Source organism: Bos javanicus, chromosome 6, assembly GCF_032452875.1.
Source record: "Bos javanicus breed banteng chromosome 6, ARS-OSU_banteng_1.0, whole genome shotgun sequence".
Lineage (NCBI taxonomy): Eukaryota > Metazoa > Chordata > Mammalia > Artiodactyla > Bovidae > Bos > Bos javanicus.
The window spans coordinates 116,474,462-116,499,474 of NC_083873.1; the positions used below are offsets into that span (position 1 = coordinate 116,474,462).

Below are 25,013 nucleotides of genomic sequence, written 5' to 3' on the forward strand. Positions count from 1 at the left end.
AGGCTCTAGGTCTCCCGGGCTCCAGAGCACAGGCTCAGCAGCTGTGGCTCCCGGGCTCCAGAGCACAGGCTCAGCAGCTGTGGCTCCCGGGCTCCAGAGCACAGGCTCAGCAGCTGTGGCTCCTGGCTTAGGCCAGAAGAAGATCCCACGTGGGATCTTCCCAGACCAGGGTTCCAACCCGTGTTTCCTGCGTTGGCAGGTGGATTCTTTACCACTGAGACATCAGGGTAGCCCTGTTAATGTCTTTTCATTTCTAGATCCTTTAGTTTTATTTTGTGGAATTAAATTTATGAGCACTCTAGAGCTTCATGTTCTCCACCTCTCTCGTTCCTCTCCACCCCAAGGCTGGGAGACATTCCGCTCACGCCTCCCGGGTCTCTGGGGTTGCCTCTGCTCTCCCCTGGCTCGGTGAGAGGCCCAGGCTGGTGTGTCTTCTGGGGCCGTCTGCACCCCCTGGAGAGGGTGGGGCAGTCGGGGCCGCTGCCGTCGTGACGCACGGGCAGGCTCACCTGGGTGCAGGCTGAGAGCCTTGGCGCCCCCAGAAGGCCAGGTCTGTCCTGCCTCGCTCAGATCCGTGGCTGGTGGGGCCCCCGCCCCCGGCTTGGGGGCTCCCGGCGGTCCTTTGGGGTGGACGACGGGACTCCAGCAGGCAGGCCTCTGGCCACGTGCTCCTCCCCGGCTGTGCACGGGCGGTCGAGGGTGGACCCTGGGGTCATCTCCCCCGGGGGCCTGTCGGCCCTCGGTGCTTCCCTGCAGACGCTGGTCCAGGGAGGGAGGCGCCTGTGGGCCGCTGGTCACCCGCCTCCCTGAGCCTCAGTTTCGCCATCTGCAAACTGGGCCCACAGCGGTCCCCCCTGCGCCCGGCGCCGTGAGGAGGTGCCGTAAGTGACCCATCCCTCGTCCTCCCGTCTCAGCGGCCTGCGTGCGTGTCTGCATCGCTCTCTGCCGTCCTGCGTCCTCCCCGCCCCCCGGGCTCCGCGGGCCGGGTCCCTGGCTGCCAGCCGCCCTGACCGCCCTCCCCGCGCCCGCCCGGCCTCACTGCTCCCTGGCCTCGCCTCCGCTTCCTCTTGCCCCCCCGGCGCAGTGACAGCGGGACAGGGTGACCAACATGTCGCCCCAGCGTTTCTCCCGTGCAGATGGCTCTGCGCCTCCCCCAGCGGGCGCCCGGTCTTCCTCTTTCCTGCGGCCCTAGGTCCGGGAGGGGACTGCAGGGGCCTGGGGGTGCCCGGGGTCCACCCCTGAGCAGTGGTGACTGCAGAGAGGCAGCCGCATGCTGTGTACCCTGGAGCCACTGGCCGCTTCCCCACACAGAGGGGACTGCCGGCGGTCCCCCCAGGGGAGTGCTGTGTGCCCTCCCCTGGGGGGACCCTCCCTGAGGGGAGGTCCCGGGAAGCCCTCCCCGAGGCCCAGGGCTGCCCTTCTGACCTGCTGAGTCCACACAATGCTTAAGCCCCTTTGGCCCCCGCAGCCTGGAAGGATGCGCTTCCTTCTCCAGCTTCCGGTGCTGGCCGTCGGGGCTGTGGAGGGCATGTCCTGCACCCAGGGTACTGGGCAGGTAGCCCAGGCTTGGCACGGTGGCCTGACTGCTCTGTGAGCCAGGGCTTGGGGGCACGGCCTGGCCCTGCCCACCCCTTTGTGGAGGGTGCTGGGGGCCCCGAGGAGACCACCTCTGGGGTGTGGTGACAGGGCGGGCCCGGGTCTAACTCCAGCCAGTCCTGGAGGCTGTGTGACTCGAGGTCCCCCCTGCCCACCCACTGCCCGGTTCCCTCCCTCCCGGGCCTGCACATCACTGCCGCCCGGGTCACAGAGCCCCTCTGGGGCTGGGTGGCGGGCACGAGACTGAAACCCATGGCAGCTGTCCCCGCCGCCACACGGAGCCCCAGAGTCTCCCACCCACGTCCTGCCTCTGGAAGCAGAAACAAGAACGATTGAGCAGTTTAAAAATAGAGGAGAACCTGGAATTAATTAGCCTCTTGAAAACCAGATTAGGCCTCATGACGGTCATCAAATCAACTGTTCACAAATGCAGGGACCCCGAGGAGGGGGGACGGGGGGAGCTGGGAGACTGGGGCTCGCGTACACACGCCTGATGCTGTGTATCAGGTGGGTAACCAGTGATAGCTAACGTACCGTGGTGACCCTTCCTGAGCGGGAAGGCGGCCCGAGAGGGACACGTGTGCACGTGGCTGATTCCCTTAGCTGTGTGGTGGAAACCCACACGAGACCGTGACGCAGCTATGCTCCAACAAGAAACGTTTAAAGATCACTGGTTCCTAAGTGACAGGGCCGTGCCGGCCCACCTTGGGGGAGCGCGCGAAGCCAGGCTGAGTGGGGGGGGGCCTGAGGGGCGGGGCTGGCTGCGGGGGGTCCCCGGGAGGGGTCTGCCCTTCTAGACAGGGCCTCCCCAGTGTCTGGCTTTCTAACTAACTCGCAGCCAATGGTGAGCGGCTGTGCTCTGGGCCTGGGGGCAGACCTGGCCGGGGTCGCGGCCACCGTGGGGGGCCAGGACTGAACTGCCAGGAGCCACCAGGACGGCTCCTGCCAGCGCTGGCCTGGGAGACCCCTGGGTCCACACAAGGCTTCTCCTGTCAGCTGGCCACCTCCTGGCGCCCCAGACCCTGATGGAGGGGCCCCAGGCAGAGCAGAGAGGGTGGAGGAGGGCAGGGGGGAGGGCGGGAGTGGGGGCCTCCGGGGGCTTTGTAGGGCAGGTCAGGGGACAGGTCTTTTCCCAGAGGAAGGCTCAGCGTCAGAGGCACGACCACGGAAGCACGGTGGGAACACGACCTGGTGCTTGACGTGGTTTCCAACAGCTTTACTGAAGTGTAACCGTAATTCGATAAACTGCGGCACGCGAGCGCCAGCGGCTCGGCGTGGCCGGGCCCGTTGCCCTGCGCTGCCCCGGGCTGGGGGTGCCGTCTCGTGCCACGCGTCTTTTCATGAGATCACCAGCCCCTGGGCCGCGCTCTTCTGTGCTCTACGGTGAACATCAACGTATGTTATTTTGCTGTTCCTCTCAGTTTGTTGTGTCCTTACTGAGTTTTGAGAATTCTTTCTGTTCAGTTCAGTTCAGTTGCTCAGTCGTGTCCGACTCTTTGTGACCCCACGGACTGCAGCACGCCAGGCCTCCCTGTCCATCACCAGCTCCCGGAGTTCACTCAGACTTGTGTCCTTTGAGTCAGTGATGCCATCCCACAATCTCATCCTCTGTCGTCCCCTTTTCCTCCCGCCTTCAATCTTTCTCAGCATTGGGGACTTTTCCAATGAGTCAGCTCATCTGGTGGCCAAAGTATTGGAGCTTCAGCTTCAGCATCAGTCCTTCCAATGAATATTCAGGACTGATCTCCTTTAGGATGGACTGGCTGGATCTCCTTGCAGTCCAGGGGACTCTCAAGAGTCTTCTCCAACACCACAGTTCAAAAGCATCAATTCTTCGACACTCAGCTTTCTTTATAATCTAACTCTCACATGCATACATGACTATTGGAAAAACCATAGCCTTGACTAGATGGACCTTTGTTGACAAAGTAATGTCTCTGCTTTTTAATATGCTGTCTAGGTTGGTCATAACTTTCCTTCCAAGGAGTAAGTGTGTTTTAATTTCACCATCTGCAGTGATTTTGGAGCCCCCAAAAATAAAGTCTGACACTGTTTCCACTGTTTCCCCATCTATTTGCCATGAAGTGATGGGACCAGATGCCATGATCTTTGTTTTCTGAATGTTGAGCTTTAAGCCGACTTTTTCACTGTCCTCTTTCACTTAGGCAACTTGCCAAATTCAATTCGTTAGACACAATCGTTTTTATGAAGATTTCTTCAGATTTTCTACACAGATGATGTCATCTGTGAATAAAGCCAGTTTTCTGTCTCCTTTCTAATCAGATGTCTTTTACCTGTTTTTTTGCATTTCTGGGCTGGGGAGGACAATGTTGAATTGAAAAGTTGCCAGAGGGTGTTTTTGCCTTGTTCAGGTCTCAGAGGGAAACCATTGATAAAAGTATTTACCTTTAAGTGTGATGTTGGGTTTTCAGGTTCCTAGATGCCCTTTCCCCAGGTTCAGGAAGTTCCCTTTTATTCCTAGTTTGCTGGGCCTTTCTCAGATACTTTTCCTGCATCTTTTGGGAGGGTCGTATAGTTTCAATTTTTTAGTCTGTTAATGTGATAAACTACATTGATTGATATTCACACGTTAAGCCCACCTTGCCTTCTTGGGGCGAACCTTACTTGGTCACTCACTATTATCCTTTGTTTGTATTCAGTTCAGTTCAGTCACTCAGTCGTGTCTGACTCTTTGCGACCCCATGAATCGCAGCACGCCAGGCCTCCCTGTCCATCACCAACTCCAGGAGTTCACCCAAACTCATGTGCATCAAGTCGGTGATGCCGTCCAGCCGTCTCATCCTCTGTCGTCCCCTTCTTCCTTCCCCCAATCCCTCCCAGCATCAGAGTCTTTTCCAATGAGTCAACTCTTCACATGAGGTGGCCAAAGTATTGGAATTTCAGCTTCGGCATCATTCCTTCCAAAGAACACCCAGGGCTGATCTCCTTCAGAATGGACTGGCTGGATCTCCTTGCAGTCCAAGGGACTCTCAATAGTCTTCTCCAACACCACAGTTCAAAAGCATCAATTCTTTGGTGCTCAGCTTTCTTCACAGTCCAACTCTCACATCCATACATGACCACTGGAAAAACCATAGCCTTGACTAGACGAACCTTCGTTGGCAAAGTAATATCTCTGCTTTTTAATATGCTGTCTAGGTTGGTCATAACTTTCTTTCCAAGGAGTAAGCATCTTTTAATTAATTTCATGGCTGCAATCACCATCTTCAGTGATTTTGGAGCCCCCCAAAATAAAGTCTGACACTGTTTCCACTGTTTCTCCATCTGTTTGCCATGAAGTGATGGGACCGGATGCCCTGATCTTCGTTTTCTGAATGTTGAGTTTTAAGCCAACTTTTTCACTCTCCTCTTTCACTTTCATCAAGAGGCTTTTGAGTTCCTCTTCACTTTCTGCCATAAGGGTGGTATCATCTGCATATCAGAGGTTATTGATATCTCTCTTGGCAATCTTGATTCTAGCTTGTGCTTCTTCCAGCCCAGCGTTTCTCATAATGTACTCTGCATATATGTTAAATAAGCAGGGTGACAATTGTTTGTATTGTTGGCTTCAATTTGCTAAAGTTTCGTTTAGGACTTTGCACTGATTGTGAGGAATGCTCGTCAGTGCTTTTCTTGTGATGCTCTCTTAAGATTTGGGTATCAGATTATGCTGAGCTCATCGAATGGGTTGGGGAGCAGTGCCACTCACTGAATTCTCCACAAGATTTTGTGTAGAAGTGGTATTATTTCTGCCTTGAATATTAGGTAGAATTCACCAGTGATGCCATCTGGGGCCCCTGGGAGGTCCTGCTGACCTTGTGAATGGGGGAGGCAGCCATGAGGGCCCCGGGAGGGGAGGCCGTGGGGAGTGTGGAGGGCCCTGGGACCCCAGCGCGTGGATCTGTGTTGGTGTTTGGCGGAGGACTGGCTTAGTCTCCAGTCTTGTGGGACTCCAGTGGGAAGGATTGCAGTTTGCCGCGCGTCTATCATAGGCCAGGCACGGTCCCCTTCAGGGCACTATCTCTGGTCCTTGCCAGGGATTAACAGTCATCTCCATTTTAAAGAAGAAAGCAGTGAGGCCTGAAACCATCCAGGAAGAGACGGCGTGTGAGCACGAGCACGGTGTGCCCGAGTGTGGCGCTCGGAGACCTCTGCTGTCCCTGGGGTCACGAGCACGCGCACGTATGTCACGCTGGGGCCCACACCCACGTGTGCCCATCAGCTACCCCGCTGGGTCCTGCCTGCCCGCTCTCTGGGTGCGTGCCGCCGTCCTGGCCCCTACCCAGGGCCACAGGGGCGGGCCAGTGAAGACCGAGGTCCTTCCCTGGGCTCCCGGGGGGCTGAGGGCTCCGGGGGTGCAGGCCCCCGACTCCCCTCCCCACCCCTGGGCGGACAGACAGGTGCCCAGGGGTCCCTGCTGGCCGTGGGAAGGGGACGACGGCTCTGCTCGGTCAGCGGGCAGTCCAGCCGGACGAGTTGCAGGGCTTTCCCACAACAATGGCCTCTCCTTAACGTGTGACACACCTGGGATTTCACTTTTTAAATCTTTTCGTTGAAAATTGAAAGATGAAAAAAATAAAAGTGAAAGATGAACAGGATTTATTTTCAAAGGGATACACAGAGAATGCACAGGTAAATGACCGCTTGTAAGAACCTGAGCTCTAGCGCGACGTTCTGGAAACGGGTTTGAGACCCCACGCGGAACCAGGTCTGGGCGCCATCGGGGCTGGGATACGTCACTGGGGTCGCGGCCCGTCCTCAGAGGAGGTGAAAGTTGGGGCTTATTTGGGCGGAAAAGGTCACCGTCCTGGACGGTGAGCCCTCGAGTCGTCCTTCTGTGCCCCGCAGTCTGTGCTCAGAACTGGAAGAAACACGCTTGGTCTCCGGCACCTGCGCTTTCCTGGGGGGTCGTCACAGCAGTTCTGAGCGGCCCCCACCCCCTCCCGGATCGGGGCCCCCAGGCTGGGTGGCTCCTTCGTCACCACGGGAGGACGCAGGGCCCAGGCCGGGGGGAGGGAGACCCCCGCAGGCGCCCCGTCTCTGAGTCACATGTCTGGCCTGCTCGCTTCTTCGAACGCGTCCAGAGACTCGCAGGTTCGTCTGTGTGGTGTCGTAGCTGGAACAGCTCGCAATGCTATTATTTTCCCAGGTTGTGTTTTCTCTTATTTCGTAGACCCCTAGAACGTCAGGATGACAACGTCCTTTTTCTGCAAAAGGCTCTTTTTTTGTCCCCTCCTCTGACAGTGGGATCGGACACTTGCCGTGTGTCCCTGTCCAGCGCGCACTTTGGGAGGTTTGCTGCAGTACCTTTGACCGTGGGCAGAGACACAGGCTGTATGAGATGTTCGGGGTTCATGTGACTGTCTAGAACTGCACAGTATTTTGCTACCAGAAGAACGATGCTTCCTAGTAATTTAAGCCTCAGGGGAGTTGTGACAGGGGATTTGTCCTGCCTTCTGTAAAAGACAGTGGCAGCAAACAGCTGGAACGCAGCTGGGCTTCGGTACACAAGGCGCCAGGTTTTCCTACATCCTGGTGAGCAGGGGGTCTGACGCTGAGTGACCGTGCAGACACAGCGGTGACGGGAGTGCAGCCTCCCCGGGGGTGCAGGGAGCCCTTGGCGGGCGGGGCCCCCACGCCTTCACCCTTGCCGCTCCCAGCTGCCATCCCTCTGCCTCGGGGGCTCCAGCCACGTCCCACCCACACCCTTCCTGCCCCCACTGCAGATGTGAACCGCTGGGCGCCAGCCGGCCTCTCAGCTCCACCTTTAAGCCGCTTGGCTCTAGACTGGGCTCCTGGGCCCACACACAGGGTCTGATTCTTCCCTGGGACCCTCTTCCGTGTCCCCAGTCTGTCTGTCCAGCAGCTGCCCACAGAGGACCTGTGCCCTTCCAAAAGAGTGACCACCCTGGGCCATGTTCCTGGTGTTCCTGGTGCCCAAGTAATGCCCATCCACTGGCCCTGGGGAGCAGGCTGACCCAGCCAGGCCCCAGGCTCAGCCCCCAGGTGCGGTCCCGGGCCCAGCCTCCGTGCTCTGTCCGTTTGCTCTCTGTGGCCCTTCCAAGCCTCACTGGGCTCCCTGTGGGCGGTAGCGGGCTCCCTGTGGGCCTCAGCGGGCTCCCTGCGGGCGGCAGCGGGCTCCCTGCGGGCCTCAGCGGGCCCCCTGTGGGCAGCAGCGGGCCCCCTGTGGGCAGCAGCAGGCTCCCTGTGGGCCTCAGCGGGCCCCCTGTGGGCGGCAGCGGGCCCCCTGTGGGGCAGCGGGCCCCCTGTGGGCAGCAGCGGGCCCCCTGTGGGTGGCAGCGGGCCCCCTGTGGGCGGCAGCGGGCTCCCTGTGGGCGGCAGCGGGCTCCCTGTGGGCAGCACTTTATTGATTTTTCTGCCTCGGACCAGTCTTTTTTATGGAGCCTTTGGCTCTCTTTCCATTCACACACACACACTCACTCACACACTCACTCACACACACACACGCCCCCTCTGCAGAGCAGCTGGAGAGGGCGTGGGTTGGAGGCTGAAGTTGCGATCTGCCCCAGCCACCGCCCGTGGGCCAGCCTTGGCTTCAGTCTTCTGGGAGAGTTCACTGGTCTCTCTGTGTATTTATTTGGAGTCTGCGTGGGGTCTTACTTGCAGCATGTGGCCTCTAGTTCCCTGACCGGGGATCGAACCGGGGCCCTCTACATTGGGAGCATGGAGTCTTAGCCATGGGCCACCGGGGGAGTCCCAGACGTCACTGCTCTTTCAAGACATAACATGAGCCCCGGGCTTGGCGGCTCTCAGAGCTCTGCCCACGGTCAGGGCACCGCCCCAGGCTCCTTGCAGGTGAGCTGTGTGCTGCCACGGCATCTGGTTCAGAAAGGCTTCTCCACCTCCAGGGCTTTATCTGCGGGGCTGGGGCCCCAGAGGGTGCCGTCCCTCCACTAAGAAACAGCCTCTGTGCCTCAAGAGGGCTGCAGTGGCACCTGCTGCAGGCGCGTCCTCTCCTCAGCCTAAGCTAGTCTTCTGGTCCCAGAAGTAGCACTTGATCTTAGAAGACACTTTGGAAAAATACCAACTTATTCATAGTCATACTATTCAGATAAATGTAATATTAATGCTTTACATTGACTATATTTTGCAATACCTCATTTATGTACATATGATAGCTCTAATTTTTAAAATGCTACCTTTTTATTTAATATTTCAGCATTTCCAGCATCATTAACTGTCCTTCCTGGAAACCTCTGACCTAATTTACTGAATCAACCCAGTGTTGATGGGCATCTAGCTTGAGCTATTTCTTGAATATGCCTTTGCTAAAATGATTACAAGAAAAACATCCTTTTATTCTTTTTAAAGTGCACAGTTCAGCGGCTTTTAGCACATTCACAGAGTTGTGCAAACGCCACCACTGTCCACTCTCAGAACGTTTTCATCACCCCTTAAAGAAACCCCAAATATTTCCCCAGTAAAACCTCCAGTCGCTGGCAACCGTTAATCTACTTTATGTCTCCATGGATTTGCCGAGACTTTTCTACACTTTTCAAAGAAATGAGATCATACAAGTGACCTTTGTAGCCGGCTTCTGTCACGGCTCAATCTTTTCAAGCTTCATCTGCACTGTAGCACGTAATGGTACTTCAGTCCTCTCTGTGGCCGAAGGTTAACTCCATCGCACGGCTAGACGACATTTTGTTGATCTGTTTATCGGTTGACCTACATTTGAGTTGCTTCCGTTGTTAGGCTAGTATGTGTGAACATCCATGTACAGATGCTTGTGTGAATCTATGCTTCAGTCCTGGGTAGCCACCTTGAAGTGGAATTGCTGGGTCATTCAGCATGGGGAACTGCTGACGGGTTTTCCAGAGTGCCTGCAGCACTTTAGGTTGTTGCCAGGAATCCACAAAGGCTCCAATTTCTCCAGATCTTCACCCACACTTGTTTTTTTCCGTTTTCTTTTAAAATTATTATAGTCATCACGATGGATATGAAATGGCACATTATTGTTTTAATTTGCATTTCCCAAATGACTAATGACGTTGAGCATCTTTTCATGCGTTTAGTGGCTGTTTATATAGTTTCTTTGGAAAAATGTCTTTTCAGATACATTGCCCATCCTTTAGTTGGGTGATTTATCTTCTTTTTGTTGAGTTGTAAGAGTCCTTTCTATATTCCAGGAACTATACACCCTTGGGCTTCCGTGGTGGCTCAGAGGTTAAAGCGTCTGCCTGCAATGCGGGAGACCTGAGTTCAATCCCTGAGTTGGGAAGATGCCCTGGAGAAGGAAATGGCAACCCACTCCAGTATTCTTGCCTGGAGAATCCCATGGACAGAGGAGCCTTGTGGGCTGCAGCCACGGGGTCGCAAAGAGTTGGACACAACTGAACGACTTCACTTTCATACACCCTTGGCAGACACATGCTTTGAAAAATGTTCTTGCATTTTGTCGAGTTTTCCACTATCTTGATGATATCTTTTGAAGCACAAAACCTTTTAATTTTAATTTTTGGGTGAACCTGTGTTTCAGTTCTCTCGGGTTGATGCTCAGAGTGGAATTGCTGGGTCATTCCTCATGAGGAACTGCTGATGTTTGTCTTTGGCTGCTGTGTTTTTCATGTCACACCTAAGAAATTATTGCCTAATCCAAGACCACAAAGACTCACGTTTTGTTGTAAAAGTGTTAGCTCTTACGTATAGTCTTTGATCTGTTTGAGCCAATTTTTGTATGTGGTGTAACATGAAACTTCATTATTTTGCATGTGGAAACGCAGTTTTCCCAGTACCACTAACATTTTTATTGAAGTACAGTTGATTGACAATATTGTATTGGTTTCTGGTATATAACATAGCAATAATATCTGTATAGGTTATCCTCCATTTAAACTATTATAAGGTACTGGCTGTGTTCCCTGTGCTACACAATATACCTTGTGGCTCATTTCTTTTACATTTCGTAGCTTCTGCCTCTTAACCCCCTGCCCCATCTCACCCCTGTCTCACCCCTTCCCATCTCCCGCTCCCCACTGGTGACGACTAGCTTGCACTCTGTACCCGTGACTCTGTTCCTGCTTTGTTATATCCATACATTTGTTGAATTCTTGGGTTCTGCATACTCACTGCACATTCACTCATTCACGTGGCGTGATGCCTGCCGTGTCATCCATGCCGTTGAAACTGACAGAGTTTCGTTCTTTTCTTGTGGCTGAGTAATATTTCACTTTATATCTGTTTCGCATCTTCTTTATCCATTCAGCTGTTGATGGGCACTTGTGTTGCTTCCGCATCTTGGCTGTTGTAAATAATCCTGCGATGAACACTGGGTCACACGCATCTTTTCTAGTAAGTGTTTCGCATTCTTAGGTATGCACCCAGGAGTAGAATCGATGGACCCTACGGTGGCTCTAGTTCTCGTTCTGTGAGGAACCTCCACGCCGTTTTCCAGGGTGGTGTGCCAAGTCGCATTCCCACCAGCGGTCTAGGAGGTTCGCTTTTCTTCGCATCCTTGGCAACACTTGTTGTTTTGATCCTTTGCATGACGGCCATTCTGACAGGTGGGAAGTGATATCCCGTGGCTTTGAAGTACATTTCTCTGATGATTAGCAATATTGAGCATCTTTGCGTGTGCTCTTCGTTTGTATGTCTTCAGGAAAACATCTGTTAAAATCTTCAGTCCATTTCCTGGGGTTTCCTTGTTGGCTCAGTGCTAAAGAATCCACCTGCCAATGCAGGAGACATGGGTTTGATCCCTGGGTCAGAAAGATCCCCTGGAGACAGAAATGGCAACTCACTCCAGTATTCTTGCCCAGGAAATCCCATGGACAGAGGAGCCTGGCAGGCTACAGTCCATGGGGTTGCAAAATAGTCAGACATAAATTAACAACTAAACAACAGGAATTTCTAATCCATTTTCTAATCCAGTTGTTTATTTTTTCACATCGCATTGTATGCGCTGTTTATATATTTTGCATATTAACCCCTGTGTATCATTTGCAAATATTTTCGCCCATTCAGTTGGTTATCTTTTCATTTTGTCAATGGTTTCATTTGCTGTGCAAAAGCTTTTAGGTTAATTTGGTCCTGTGTATTTATTTTTGCTTTTGTTTCCCTTGCCTTGGGTTTTTGGTGGCCATTCAGTCGTGTCTGACTCTTTGCAACCCCCTGGACTGCAGCACGCCAGGATCCTCTGTCTTCCGCTGTCTCCTGGAGTTCGCTCAAATTCACGTCCATTGAGTCATTGATGCTATCTAACCATCAACATATCCAAAAACAATCGCTACAGCTTATGTCAAGAAGTGTTCTGCCAAAGTTTTCTTTTAGAAGTTTTTTAGTTTCCAGTCGTACATTTAGGTCTTTAATCAATTTTGAGTTTATTTTTATGTATAGTGTGATAACAATGCTCTATGACTAATCTCACTTCTTTATATGTAGCTTCCAGTTTTCCCAGCACCGCTTACTGTAGAGACAGTTTTTCTCCATCTCAGAACTGTCTTTTGAAAAGACCATTCTTTCCTTATTGGGTGACTTTGACACCCTTTGGGAAGATCAGTCGGGCACAAACTCCTGGGTTCATTTCTGGACTGGCAGTTTTATTGCCTTCTCATGGCTCCCATGCCAGTGCCGGTCTCGTTCACTGTCGTTAAATTATACATCATGTGAGTCCTCCCACTTTGCTTTTTTTCTTTTTCAAGATTGTTTCAGCTGTTCTGAGTCACTGCATTTCTGTATGAATTTTAGGATCAGCTTGTCAACTTCTGCGTGGAAAAGGAAATTTTGTTTATATTTTGATATGGATTCCATTGAACCTGTAGACCAGTATTGGGGGTATTGCCATGTTAATGATATTCAGTCCTCAACCATGAACACAAGCTCTGTTTCCATTTATTTAGGTCTAATTTATTTCAATGATGTTTTATAGTTTTCCATAACTCTTATGGAGAAATGCATCAATAACCTCAGATATGCAGGTGACTCCACCCTTGTGTCAGAAAGCGAAGAGGAACTGAAGAGCCCTTTGATGAAGGTGAAAGAGGAGAGTGAAAAAGCTGGCTTAAAACTCAACATTCAAAAGACTAAGATCATGGCATCTGGTCCTGTCACTTCATGGCAAATAGATGCGGAACCAATGGAAACAGTGGCAGGCTATTTTCTTGGGCTCAAAAATCACTGCAGATGGTGACTGCTGCCATGAAATTAAAAGACGCTTGTTTCTTGAAAGAAAAGCTATGACAAACCTAGACAGGGTATTAAAAAGCAGAGAAATAACTTTGCCAGCAAATATCCATGTAGTCAAAAGGTATGGTTTTTCCAGTAGTCATGTATGGAAGTGAGAGTTGGACTATAAATAAAGCTGGGCGCCACAGAATTGATGCTTTTGAACCGTGGTGTTGGAGAAGACTCTTGAGAGTTCCTCGGACTGCAAAGAGATCAAACCAGTCAATCCTAAAGGAAATCAGTCCTGAATATTCATTGGAAGGCCTGATACTGAAGCTCTTAATACTTTGGCCACCTGATGTGAAGAGATAACTATTGGAAAAGATCCTGATGCTGGGGAAGATTGAAGGCATGAGAGAAGGGGGCGACAAAGGATGAGATGGTTGGATGGCATCACCGACTCGATGGACATGAGTTTGAGTAAACTCTGGAAGACAGTGAAGGTCAGGGAAGCCAGGCATGCTGCCATTCATGGGGTCACAAAAGTCAGACACAATTTAGTGACTGAACAACAAAGGGCGAACTGAATGGTGTTGATATATGATATAGTGTGTGTGTGTGTGTGTGTGTGTGTGTCTGTGTGTGCTCAGTCATTCAATCGTGTCCGACTCTTTGTGACCCCATGGACTGTAGCCCGCCAGGCTCCTCTGTCCATGGGATTATCCCAGTAAGAATGTTAGAATGGATTGCTATGCCATCCTCCAGGGGATCTTCCCAACCCAGGGATCGAACCCAGTCTCCTGCACTGGCAGGCAGATTATTTACCGTCTGAGCCACCTGGGAAACCATATATATATATATATTTCGGAGAAGGCAATGGCACCCCACTCCAGTGCTCTAGCCTGGAAAATCCCATGGACAGAGGAGCCTGGTGGGCTGCAGTCCATGGGGTCGCTGCGGGTCGGACACAACTGAGCGACTTCACTTTCACTTTTCACTTTTCACTTTCATGCACTGGAGAAGGAAGTGGCACCCCACTCCAGTGTTCTTGCCTGGAGAATCCCAGGGACGGGGAGCCTGGTGGGCTGCCGTCTGTGGGGTCGCACAGAGTCGGACATGACTGAAGTGACTCAGCATATATATATATATGGTATATATCAATAAAGCTGTTACTGTTAAAGACCCAATTATATTAAGATATGGTAGCAATTTTAGAAAATCTTATTTGCATTCGCTTCAGGATTTAAATGTTTAAATTTAAATGTAACAAAAAAAATGCAAGAGTTATAGTCAGTTCAGTCACTCAGTTGTGTCCGACTCTTTGCGACCCCATGGCCTACAGCACACCAAGCTTCCCTGCCCATCACCAACGCCTGGAGCTTGCTCAAACTCATGTCCATCAAGTTGGTGATGCCACCCAACCATCTCATCCTCTGTCGTCCCCTTCTCCTACTGCCTTCAAGATCTTTCCCACCATCAGGGTCTTTTCTAAGAAGTCAGTTCTTCCCATCAAGTGGCCAAAGTCTTAAGAGCTTCAGCTTCAGCATCAGTCCTTCCAATGAATATTCATGACTGATGTCCTTCAGAATGGACTGCTTGGACCTCCTTGCAGTCCAAGGGACTCTCAAGTCTTCTCCAACACCACAGTTCAAAAGCATCAATTCTTCGGCACTCAGCTTTCTTTATAGTCCAACTCTCACATCCATACATGACCACTGGAAAAACCACACCTTTGACTAGACGGACCTTTGTCAGCAAAGTAATGTCTCTGCTTTTTAATATGCTGTCTAGGTTTGACGTAGCTTTTCTTTCAAGAAACAAGCGTCTTTTAATTTCACGGCAGCAGTCACCATCTGCAGTGATTCTGGAGCCCAAGAAAATAAAGTCTGTCACTGTTTCCATTGGTTCCCCATCTATTTCCCATGAAGTGATGGGACCAGATGCCATGATCTTCATTTTCTGAATGTGGAGCTTTAAGCCAGCTTTTTCACTCTCCTCTTTCACTTTTATCAAGAGGCTTTTTAGTTCCTCTTCACTTTCTGCCATAAGGGTGGTGTCATCTGCATATCTGAGGTTATTGATATTTCTCCTGGCAATCTTGATTCCAGCTTGTGCTTCTTCCAGCCCAGCGTTTCTCATGATGTACTCTGCATAGAAGTTAAATAGGGTGACAATATACAGCCTTGACGTACTCCTTACCCAATTTGGAACCAGTCTGCTTTTCCATGTTCAGTTCTAACTGCTGCTTCTTGAGCTGCCTACAGGTTTCATGGTTTGGTATTCCCATCTCTTGAAGAATTTTCCACAGTTTTGATCCACACAGTCAAAGGCTTTAGCGTAGTCAATGAAGCAGAAATAGATGTTTTTCTGGAATTCTCTTGCCTTTTCTATGATCCAACAGGTGTTGGCAATTTGATCTCTGGTTCCTCTGCCTTTCTAAATCCAGCTTGAACATCTGGAAGTTCTCGGTTCACGTATTGCTGAAGCCTGGCTTGAAGGATTTTGAACATTACCTTGCTAGCATATGAAATGAGTTCATAACTCTTGCTGTACATCTGAAACTAACACAACATTGTAAATCAACTGTGCTTCATTTTTTAATTATTAAAAATACACACTATAAAAGTATACAGTTTAATGTAATTCTAACCTATTGTATTGATGCCAAACCATCAATGCTATTGGCCATCTAGACTTTTCAGTTCCATTTCCTTTCTTTCCCCTGTCCTAAATCTTTTTTCCTCTACTTTTTAATTTTGGCAAAATACATATAACACAAAATTTACCATTTAAACAGTATTTAAGTGTACAATTCAGTGACATTATGCACATTCACAGTGTTGTATGATTATCACCACTTTTTCCAGAACTTTCTCATCATCCCAAACTGAAACTCTGTCCCCACTAAAGCCCCCCTTCCCTGACCCCTGGCACCCACCACTCTGTCTCTGTGCATCTGACTCCTGTAGGGACCTCGTGTAAGGGGCGTCAGACGGTGATTGTCCCCTTGTGACCGGCTTGTTTCACTTAGCATAATGCCCTAAAGGTTCATCCATATCGTAGCTGGTGTCAGAATCTTACTCCTTTTTAAAGCTGAATAATATTCCTGTGTGGCTGGACCACAGTTTGTTTACCCATCATCTGCTGATGGGTGCTTGGTTGTTACACCTCTTGGTTCTTGTGAGTAATGCTGCTGTGAACGTTCGTGTGTAAGCATTTGTTTGGGTTCCTGCTTTCAGATCTCCTGGGTGAGGCTGTGAGCTGAGCCGGGGTTGTTGACGGACGTGGACCCTGGACAGTGACGCTCACCCCGTTTCCTTACTCAGCTCCCAGGGAGGGCGCGGCCAGGGTCACACCCCCAAGCGGAAAGCCAGGGGCTTCGTCTTGGGGACAAGACAGGCAGTCTGGGCAGGGAGGGCTCTCGGTCATCACGAGGGTCTCAGCGGAGCAGGGTGTCGGCCTCTCCAGCACCTCCCATCATTCCTCCATGTTCTGGGGAAGCATTACACACTCAGAGACAGATGTTCCCGTTGCCCGAGTGTGTTAGTCAAACGCACCCCCGCTTGACTGGGGAGGGGACCCTGAGAAGCCAGTCTGGGCCCCTTCCCCTGGCCCCCTGCACTGAACTCCCAGGCGCATCCCGTCTCCAAGCTTCCTGGTGGTTGGACGCCAAGAGAGATGCCCCTTAGTAAGACACCGTTTGGCTGCCCACCCATCTCTGCCGTTTGTAGGTGGGGGGCGCCCACGTCCACGAGGGGCCAGGGCCGCTCTCCCGTCGCTTAGGCAGGCTGTGGCCTGACGTGATCTCGGTGGGCTGTCCTCCATGGCTGCTGGATTTTGCTGGGACTTCCAGAGCTGCCCCGCAGATGCTGCCGTGTGCACAGCTGCCCAGGGCGGACTCTCAGGCACTTGCTGACCTTGGGCTGGGGGGACGTCAGCTCCACCAGTATGGCATCGGGGCCTCTCCCCATGGTCACTGGCCAGTTCACTCCCAGCAGCCACTGGCGCAGGGGCCCGCTGTCTGAACCACCAGGGCCTCTGTCTGACACCGGGATCCCATGCATTTGAGGCCGACCTCCAGCCTGAAAAACCCCAACTTCCCCGCAGAAAAGCGAAAGCAGAGATACTGCAGGCCCCCAAAGGCAGCTTTTAAAAAATTATAGTGGAAAAAAAAATTATAGTGAATATTTCTAGATAGATAAAAGATTTCACATACGTGAAACCAGAGAGGAGGAAATGAATTCTGCAGCAGCGTACTCGATCAAACTTTTTGGCCAACCCAATAAAACCTTAGTAGCAAAAATGTCCAGGGGAAAATTGGGGGGGTGGGGAGGAAATTTCCCAGAAAGTGGGAAAAACCGACGGGGTGAAGACGAGAGGGACATTATTTTAAGGACTGAAAGGTCAGCGCACGCACCCCCCTGCAGCTGGGTGAATGGACACCCAGACAGTCCAGCCTCAGCTGCGGCTGCTACTTGGGGCCTCGAGGTGACCCCTGAACAGCAGAGCTAACAGTGCCTGCAGCAGGGCCCCTGGGCCGGGGCCAGGGCGTGCGCGGGGGCCGGAGGGCTTGTCTCGGTGGAGAGCACCATGACCAGGGGCTGGAAACGACAGAAATCTCTCCTCTCAAAGGTTGGAGACCCGAGATCTGAACCTGGCGGGGCCACGCTCCCTCCGGAGGCTCTGGGCAGGGGTCCTTCCTGCATCTTCCAGCCTCCGGTGACTCTAGGAGTCCCCTGGCCTGTGACCTTGTTACCGAGATCTCTGTGTCATGGTCACTGGTCCTCCCCGCTCCCCTCCTACTAAGACTCCTGGCCTCGGGTTACGGCCTCCAGAGAAGCCAGGACGTCTCCTCTCCAGGTCCTTAGCTTGGGGCTTCCCTCCTGGGCCGGCGGTTAAGAATCCACCGGGCAATACAAGGGACACTGATTGGATCCCTGATCCGGGAAGGGCCCCCACGCCGAGGGACAAGTGAGCCCGCGACCCACGACTGCTGAAGCCCGAGGTCCCAGAGCTCACGTTGCACAAAGGACACTCCCCACGGCCACCAGGCCCGTGGCCACCGGGCACGCGGCCACCGGGCACGCAGCCACTAGAGCGTAGCCCTCTCAGCACAGCTAGAGAAAAGCCTGCCCGCACCCAAGACCCAGCACAGCCACAAAAATAACACTAAAAATCCTTACCTCGATTGCAAAGACCTTTTTCCAACTAAGGTCCCGCGGGGTTCCAGGTTCGGGCGTGGACACATGTTTTGGGGCCTGCCAGCCCCTGCAGAGGGTGTGAGTGGGGTGAGGACGCTTCCATAGGATGAGCTCAGCCCCCGGGGTTGGACCTGGGGCTCACCCAGGTGCGGGGTGGGGGGCCTCCGGGCGGAAGTCTTGTCCCCCCTCACTGCCTGCAGCCAAGCCCCTGTGTTTCCTTCTCCGTGCAGCGGCTCTACGGCTGGTCCCTGCTCCCCAGACACGAGCAGCCCCGAGTCGGCACGCGTGGCCGTCAGAGAGGAGATGCGCTCCCGGTTCCGCGGCAGCCGGGACCTCATCCACCGCCTGTTTGTCTGTATCTCAGGTGCCCCGTCGCCCCAGGGTGGGCATGGGCTCGGGGGTACACGGGGAGTGGGCAGGCTTCAGGCAGTGGCTGGCGTGCTGCGGGAGTCTCCCCAGAAAGGTTGGGGTGCAGGCCCTGCCCAGGGGCTCCCTCACCACATCACTTCCTTGCCCCAAGCCCCGAGAGGAGCCCAGTCAAGAGGTGGGCGTCGTTCGTCCGCAGGTCCTCCTCAGTGTGGGGGTGGGAGCCCAGGCCGGGCCTGGGGGCCCTCGCCACCCACCCGCGAGGTCCTGTTCAATCTGATGTCCCGACTGATCCTGTTTCCTTCCGTCCCCTGGGTGAGGGGGACGATGACTGCTTCATTTCCTGGGATTCAGAGAGGGGCGTGAGCGCAGCGGCTTTTTCACCTTTTGCCTTAGTTTTATGTGTTGTGAGTAGCTGGGGCAGGCACCTGATTTAGAAGCGTGGCTGTGTGGTGGGGTCTCCCTCCCTGCTGCCTGCCTGCCATCCAGCCCCTCCTCCAGCCACATTCAGGCAGTGCCCCTCCTGCAGCCTTGTCCAGCCTTGTCCACCTGGCCCATCCTCTGACCCCAGGCCGTGGGGTGGAGCAGCGGGGGGCGCAGCCTGTGGACTGGCAGACGCTGCAGAGTCAGGGTCACAGTCCCGGGGTGTCACTCTGCACTGCCCAGGGTCCCACAGGCAGGGCCCCCAGCCAGGCCAGGCTCGGGGGTGACTCCGAGCCTCCATTCAAACATCTGGCAGAACCCACCGCAAATCCACGGGTCTGTCTTGCGGTCTGGGGAACAGCAGGCCCAGCAGGTGCCCGGCAGGGCTGCTGACACAGCAGGAAACCCTCCAGAACCGCTGGCCACAGTGTCGGCGCGGTGACGGGCCCCGGGGGGTAGGGGGCAGGTGCGGTCACCCCCTGGCCTTGCCGTGAACGCAGCCCCACCAGCCCTTGAAGAGCTTTTCACTGAGGAGGGCTGAGCCCACCCGCCTGAGGGATGAGGAAACCTCAGCTGGTGAGGGTGGGGGCAGCCCCAAGGGTCCCCCAGTCTGGGCAGGTCCCCAGAATGGCTGGCCGAGGTGGCCATGATGGGGAAGGAGCTGCCACAGGGGTGGGCACACTTGGGGGTGCGGGGTCATCCCTCATTGAGGAGCCAGAGCCCTTTGGTGGCCGTGGCTGAGACCCCCAGGACAAAAGTATGAAAGAGACCGCTGCCCGGGCGGGAGGGGGGCGGCGCTGCTGGGTCGTGGGCCCATCCCCTCCTTCCCTTGCCTCCTGAACTTGGCTTCTGCCAGAGGGACCCTTGGGGGGCTGGGGGGCCGCTTCCCGCCCTGGCTTATCCAAGGACGGGCTGGTCTCTGGCCCTGAGCCACAGCTTGCTCAGCAGCCAGCAGCGCCTCCCCTGCCCTCCCCGCGTCCCCCGCAGGCGTGGCCGACCAGCTGCAGACCAACTATGCCAGCGACCTGAGGAGCATCCTGAAGACCCTCTTTCAGGTCATGGCCACCAAGCCAGAGACGGACGACAAGGAAAAGCTGAAGAAAGGTGAGTGCCGGCCGGCCGGGCTCGGAGGCGCGCCGCCCCCACCCAAGGAAGCCGGTGGAAACCTGCTCTCCCGGTCCACCCTTCTTGCATGACCACGCCCTGCGGGCGGAAGCCCCCAGCCGAACCAGGCTGTCCGCTGGGGGGCGGAGGCACACCTCGCAGGCCCCGGGTACCCCAAGGCCACTGCCAGGAGCAGCGGCAGCAATCGAGTACTGGCGAGGAGGCACGGTGCCCTTCCTCGAACAGACGGGACCCAGTGGTCCTGTGTCGCTTCTGCAGAATTCCGTCTGTCAGAGCAACGAGACACCAGCCCAGAGTCTGGGAGGGGACACGGGTCCCCCTGCTCCAGGAGGAAGTGGCCCTCTGTGACCTGCCTCACACCAGAGTGTGCACACACACACACACACACACACACACACACTGAATGGGCACCTGGGGAGGGAGCAGGGGTCAGGCAGGGGATGCTGAGGCAAGGGCCGGGTGGGGTCCCAGCGTGGGGGAGGGGAGCCACCCCTCTGGTGCCACCCCTCTTCGGGGCTGAGGCTCTGGTTCTGGGCAAGAGGCCCCCCATCCCAGGGGCTTCTGCTCAAGAGTGACGAGGCAGCCGGCCCAGGCCCCGGGGAGAGTCTGTCCTGTGTGCCCGCCCAGCTCTGCCTCCCGAGGTCCGCTTTGCTGGGCCACACTGCCCCCATGTACCCGGGCATTCTGGGTGGGGCTACCTGAGGACCACTGCTGCTCAGGAAGGGCAGTGACATGGACGGCCTCTGCACGCAAGGAGTGTGGGCCCCAGGGCCGGGGCCAGGCCTGGTCCCCTGTCCGCCTCGGGGCCACGGTCCAGGGGGACTGACCACACACAGACAGTGGATGGGTCCGGGGCCAGCTGCCCACGTGGGGGCACTCAGATGGACAGATTCCCAGGACTGGGTCAGCACCCTGCCTGCCAGGCAGTGGGTGAGGGCCCCGGTGACCCCTCCGCGGGTGGGACTGTGCAGTGGGGGCTGCCCTCCACTGGCCACACCCAGGCATACTTCCCGGGCACGAGTGGTGGCCGGTTGAGCCCAGTGGCCACACTTTCTTCCAGTCACCCAGACCCTGCGGAGCGCGGCTCTGGAGGACTGTGCCCTGTGCCAGGAAACCCTGTCATCCTCCGAGCTCGCCGCCAAGACCCGAGACGGAGACTTGGAAGGTGCGTGAGGGGCGGGGGCCAGTGGGCTGAGCAGAGAGCCGGGACTCCGTCTGGATGTCTCCCCTCTGCTCTGGCCTGCAGTCTCGCAGCAGCCCTCCTCCAGTGGGGGCCCCTCACCAAGGCCGTCAGGACGTGTGGCTCTCAGGGCAGGGCCTGGGAGTCCCCAGGATCCTCACTGTCTTCCTCAAGTAGGAGTCTGGATTTGCCTGTTGGAGCTGGCCTCGTGGCCTGGCGTGACCCCAGGAGCTGACCAGTGATGTCCAGGCATCACTGGGACAGTCAAGGTTTTTCCACGGAGAGGGTGGACAGCGTGAGAGGAGGCCTCATTGCGGTGGGGGGGTGGGTGGTGAGCTGGGGCCAGAGCAGAAGCCTGGAGGGCAGAGTGGGAGGGGCAGGGGTCTGCAGGCTGCTGGAGGGGGAGGGCAAGTCCTCGGGCGCAGCCTGGGGAGGAGGGGCCGGAGACGGGGGCGGAGACCAGGGTCTTTCCTGGGCGAGTGGCCTGGCCGGCGCCACGCTCGCGGCTGGTGCAGGGTGGGCACCTCATGTCTGGGGTGTCTCCCTGGACAAGGTGGCCCCGCCCCCGAATTCGAATTCCAGAGCAGATCCCCAGGGGCTCCCTCCAGTGAGCGCCTAGAGAAGGGAAAGGGGGTGAGACCAGTCGTGGGGGGCCGGCGCTGCACATGTGGGGGGCGGGGGCAGCCTCGGGGCGGAGCCAGCTTCGGGTGGGGCCATCCTGGGGGCGGAGCCAGCTCCGGGCGGGGACGGGGAAGGGGTATTCTAGGGGCGGGGCCAGCCTCGGGGCAGGACCATCCCCAGTTGCCCTCCCTCGCATCCCCTCCCCCACCTCCCTTGACCTGCCCTGGAGCCGGGTAGGGCGGGGCTGCCGGGGCGCCTGAGGCTCCAGCAGAGCCTTGATTGGGAGGTTGACAAAGGGGGTTGATTTCTTTCACCTGTCAGCCCCCGTGTTTGCCCGAGGACCCTGCCAGACTGGATGCCGGCCGGGAGAGGCTTGGGAGAGGGTGGCTTGGGTGCACCTCGCCCTGAGTCTTGGGGCGACCTGCAGGCTGCTGCCACAGGGGTCCGATCCACGCGCCTGGCCAGCAGTCCTGATACCTAGCCAGTAAGGAGCCTCGCGAGGACCGGAGGCTCCTGCATACCTCCAGCCTCCGACCCCCACCCCAGCCCACCGGCCCTCACTGCCGCCCCCCGCACCGCTGCCTCGGGCTGACCTGTCCCCCCACTGTCATTGTCACAGACCCGCCCGAGTGGGTCCCGGACGAGGCCTGCGGCTTCTGCACCGCCTGCAAAGCGCCTTTCACAGTGATCCGCAGGAAGCACCACTGCCGCAGCTGCGGGAAGGTAGGTGGGTGGGCGGCCGGGGCTGTCCCGCAGCCCCCGGGGCTGCCGCCTCAGACATCCCAGGGAGCGTCTGCAGACCCCGTGCCCAGGTCCAGGGGTCAGGACCAATGCCCCGGGGCTGGCGAGGACTTAGGAGTCCTGTGCAGAGAGACACCCGTGAGCCCTGGGCCCTGCTCGGACTTGGCACAGGGGTGGCCTTGGGCTTCCCGGGTGGCGCTCGCGGTAAAGAACCCGCCTGCCAATGCAGGAGGCATGGAGACCGGGGTTTGATCCCTGGGTCGGGAAGATCCCCTGGAGGAGGGCATGGCAACCCACTCCAGGATTCTTGCCTGGAGAATCCCATAGACAGAAGAGCCTGGTCCATGGGGTCAGCAAAGAGTCGGACACGACCGAGCGACCTAGCACGCATGAACACGGCCTCGGCCACGCAGCCACCAAGTGCGATGGTGCAGTGCCCAGTCCTGGGCCCTTCAGACCTGGGGGTCTGGTGCGGGGGTGGGGGGCGGAGGGTCTGAATTGGAGCCTGCCGCAGCCTTGCTGTAAGGCCAGGACCCCCTTCCTCAGCCTGGCCTCTTGGTCAAGACCTGCCCCAGGTTTTCCTGAAGGTCCTGGCCTCGCGTTGGGGAGCGGGAGAGCCCCGCCTGGCCCGGGTGGGAGGGACGTGCAGGCCGGCCGGCCAGGCGGCTCAGGGCTCTGCTCCCGCCCTTGCCGGCCGTCCCTCCGAGGCGCAGGGTTGCGGAGAGCCCCGGCCCGCTCACTCGGCCGCGCGCTCCCGCCTTCCAGATCTTCTGCTCGCGCTGCTCCTCGCACTCGGCGCCGCTGCCGCGCTACGGGCAGGTGAAGCCGGTCCGCGTGTGCACGCACTGCTACATGTTCCACGTCACGCCCTTCTACAGCGACAAGGCGGGCATCTGACACGGCGCGCGAGACCGCGGGCCCCGCAGGACTCCAGGGAGGGGGCTCCGACGGCCGCGCCCCGCCTCTGCCACCCGGGCGGGCCGTCCGCTGGCCGGAGGGACTTCGCCGCATCTCATCTACCTGCTGGCCCCGCCGCTGCGGGGGCTGCGGGCGCCCGGACTCCAGAACTCCAGTGCCTCCGCCCCCCGCCCGCAGGGCCCTCGGGCCTGGTGCAGAGGCCCACGGAGGTCAGCTGCAGCCAGCGCGGGGACCTGGGGTGCCAGGCCTGGGCCTGGGTGGGCCCCCCTGCCTTGCTGAGATGCCGTCTGAGGCTCAGCTGTAGGGGAAGGCCTGCTCTTCCTGGGCGGGTGATGCTCACCTACCGGAGAGGGGGCACTCAGAGCAGGCGCAGGGCTTCCCCCGTGAGCTGGCCGAACGGGAAAAGACCAGGCTGTCCTCTCTCTCCAGGGCCCTGCGCCCACAGCCCCCACCCCCGCTCCCCTCAGGACCTTGCCTAAACCACATGTCTCATTTCTTGCTGGAGAGGGGACATGCAGAGCAGACCCTGTAGTCCTCTGAGCAAGTGGCCGCCCCTGCTGTGGTCTGCCCACCTTGATCCTCCAGCTGACGCAGGGGGGCGCCAAGCAGCCGGCAGAGGTATCCCAGCTTCCGAGCGCCCTGGCCTGCAGGGGGCTGAGGACCCGGTGATGACCTCGCGGCTGCCATTACTCCCACCCCTCTGACCCCCTGGGACCCTGGCCCCAGAGCGGCCCCAGGCCCAGCACGGACACCTCCTCAGGCTTAAATCTCAGGCTTCACGTTGCGATGATGATTGCAGTTTTATTTTTAGAGAGAGGGCACACCTACTGCTTCTTTTATAGCATAAAATCCAATTACTGTTTGACAGTGGAATACACACGCACAAAAAACAGCGCGTGTGGGAGAAGAAAAGTATATAATGGAGGGTATATTATGTATTGAGATTATTTTTATTTTCTAAATGCTGTAATTCAAAACCATTTCCATAAATCTATTTAAGGATTGCAGACACTCTTGTTTCTCGTGTGAGCATGGATGGACTCCTTTTTCTCTGTCTGGGACGTGATGGGGTTCTTGCTCAAGTGCACTGTCCTCCAGGAAACGAGGAGGGCTTCTGGTCTCCTGGGACAGTGGGAAGACAGGACGTGGCTTCCCACCAGCCCCCAGGAGAAGGGTGACCAGCCCTTCCCCTACCCCATCCCACTCCCTGCGATGGGCTCCAGCCTCCCCCGCCCCGCGCGCCCACCCTGCCCAGCACCCCAGGCAGGCCAGCAGACAGGTGGACACCCACACGGGGCGGGGGCACAGGAGAGGAGAAAGACTGTTCGTGTCCTGGAGGCTGGTGGTGGCGGGAGGACCACTGGCAGCATATGGTAGGGTGGGGGCTGGGGTACACTCCCCTTCCCCCATGGGTCTGGGCTCCTCCAAGGCCCCTGCTGCTGCCTCTAGCGGCCACCAGGGGGCACCCCGCCCACCGCCTCCTCTCCCACGGGGGCCTGGCGGCCAGGGTGTGGGGGCTTAGAGCCCTGCCTGCAGGGGCTGTCCCACTGTGGTGGGCACTCCAGGTCGGAACAGGGCCCCCAGCACACACACACCCAGTGGCCAGGCACTCGTTGTCCAGGTCCTGCAGGCGGGTGGAGAAGCCAGAGAGGGTCCTAGCCCGGCAAGGATCACAGGCAGGGCGGGCCACACCCTTAACGGCATCGCAGAGTGGGCAA

The 25,013-nt window shown here is 56.3% G+C and overlaps 1 protein-coding gene across 1 annotated transcript in view; it reads left to right on the forward strand.

Moving 5' to 3' along the window:
* ZFYVE28 (zinc finger FYVE-type containing 28) overlaps positions 1 to 23,373 on the forward strand; it is a 98,102-nt gene extending 74,729 nt beyond the window's left edge. The window contains exons 9-13 of the mRNA XM_061421120.1: positions 18,152 to 18,285; positions 19,698 to 19,814; positions 20,896 to 21,000; positions 22,256 to 22,359; positions 23,143 to 23,373. Coding sequence (XP_061277104.1) covers positions 18,152 to 18,285; positions 19,698 to 19,814; positions 20,896 to 21,000; positions 22,256 to 22,359; positions 23,143 to 23,274 — 592 coding nt within the window. The 3' untranslated portion in view covers positions 23,275 to 23,373. The remainder of the gene's footprint in view (positions 1 to 18,151; positions 18,286 to 19,697; positions 19,815 to 20,895; positions 21,001 to 22,255; positions 22,360 to 23,142) is intronic.
* Positions 23,374 to 25,013: the final 1,640 nt, after the last annotated feature.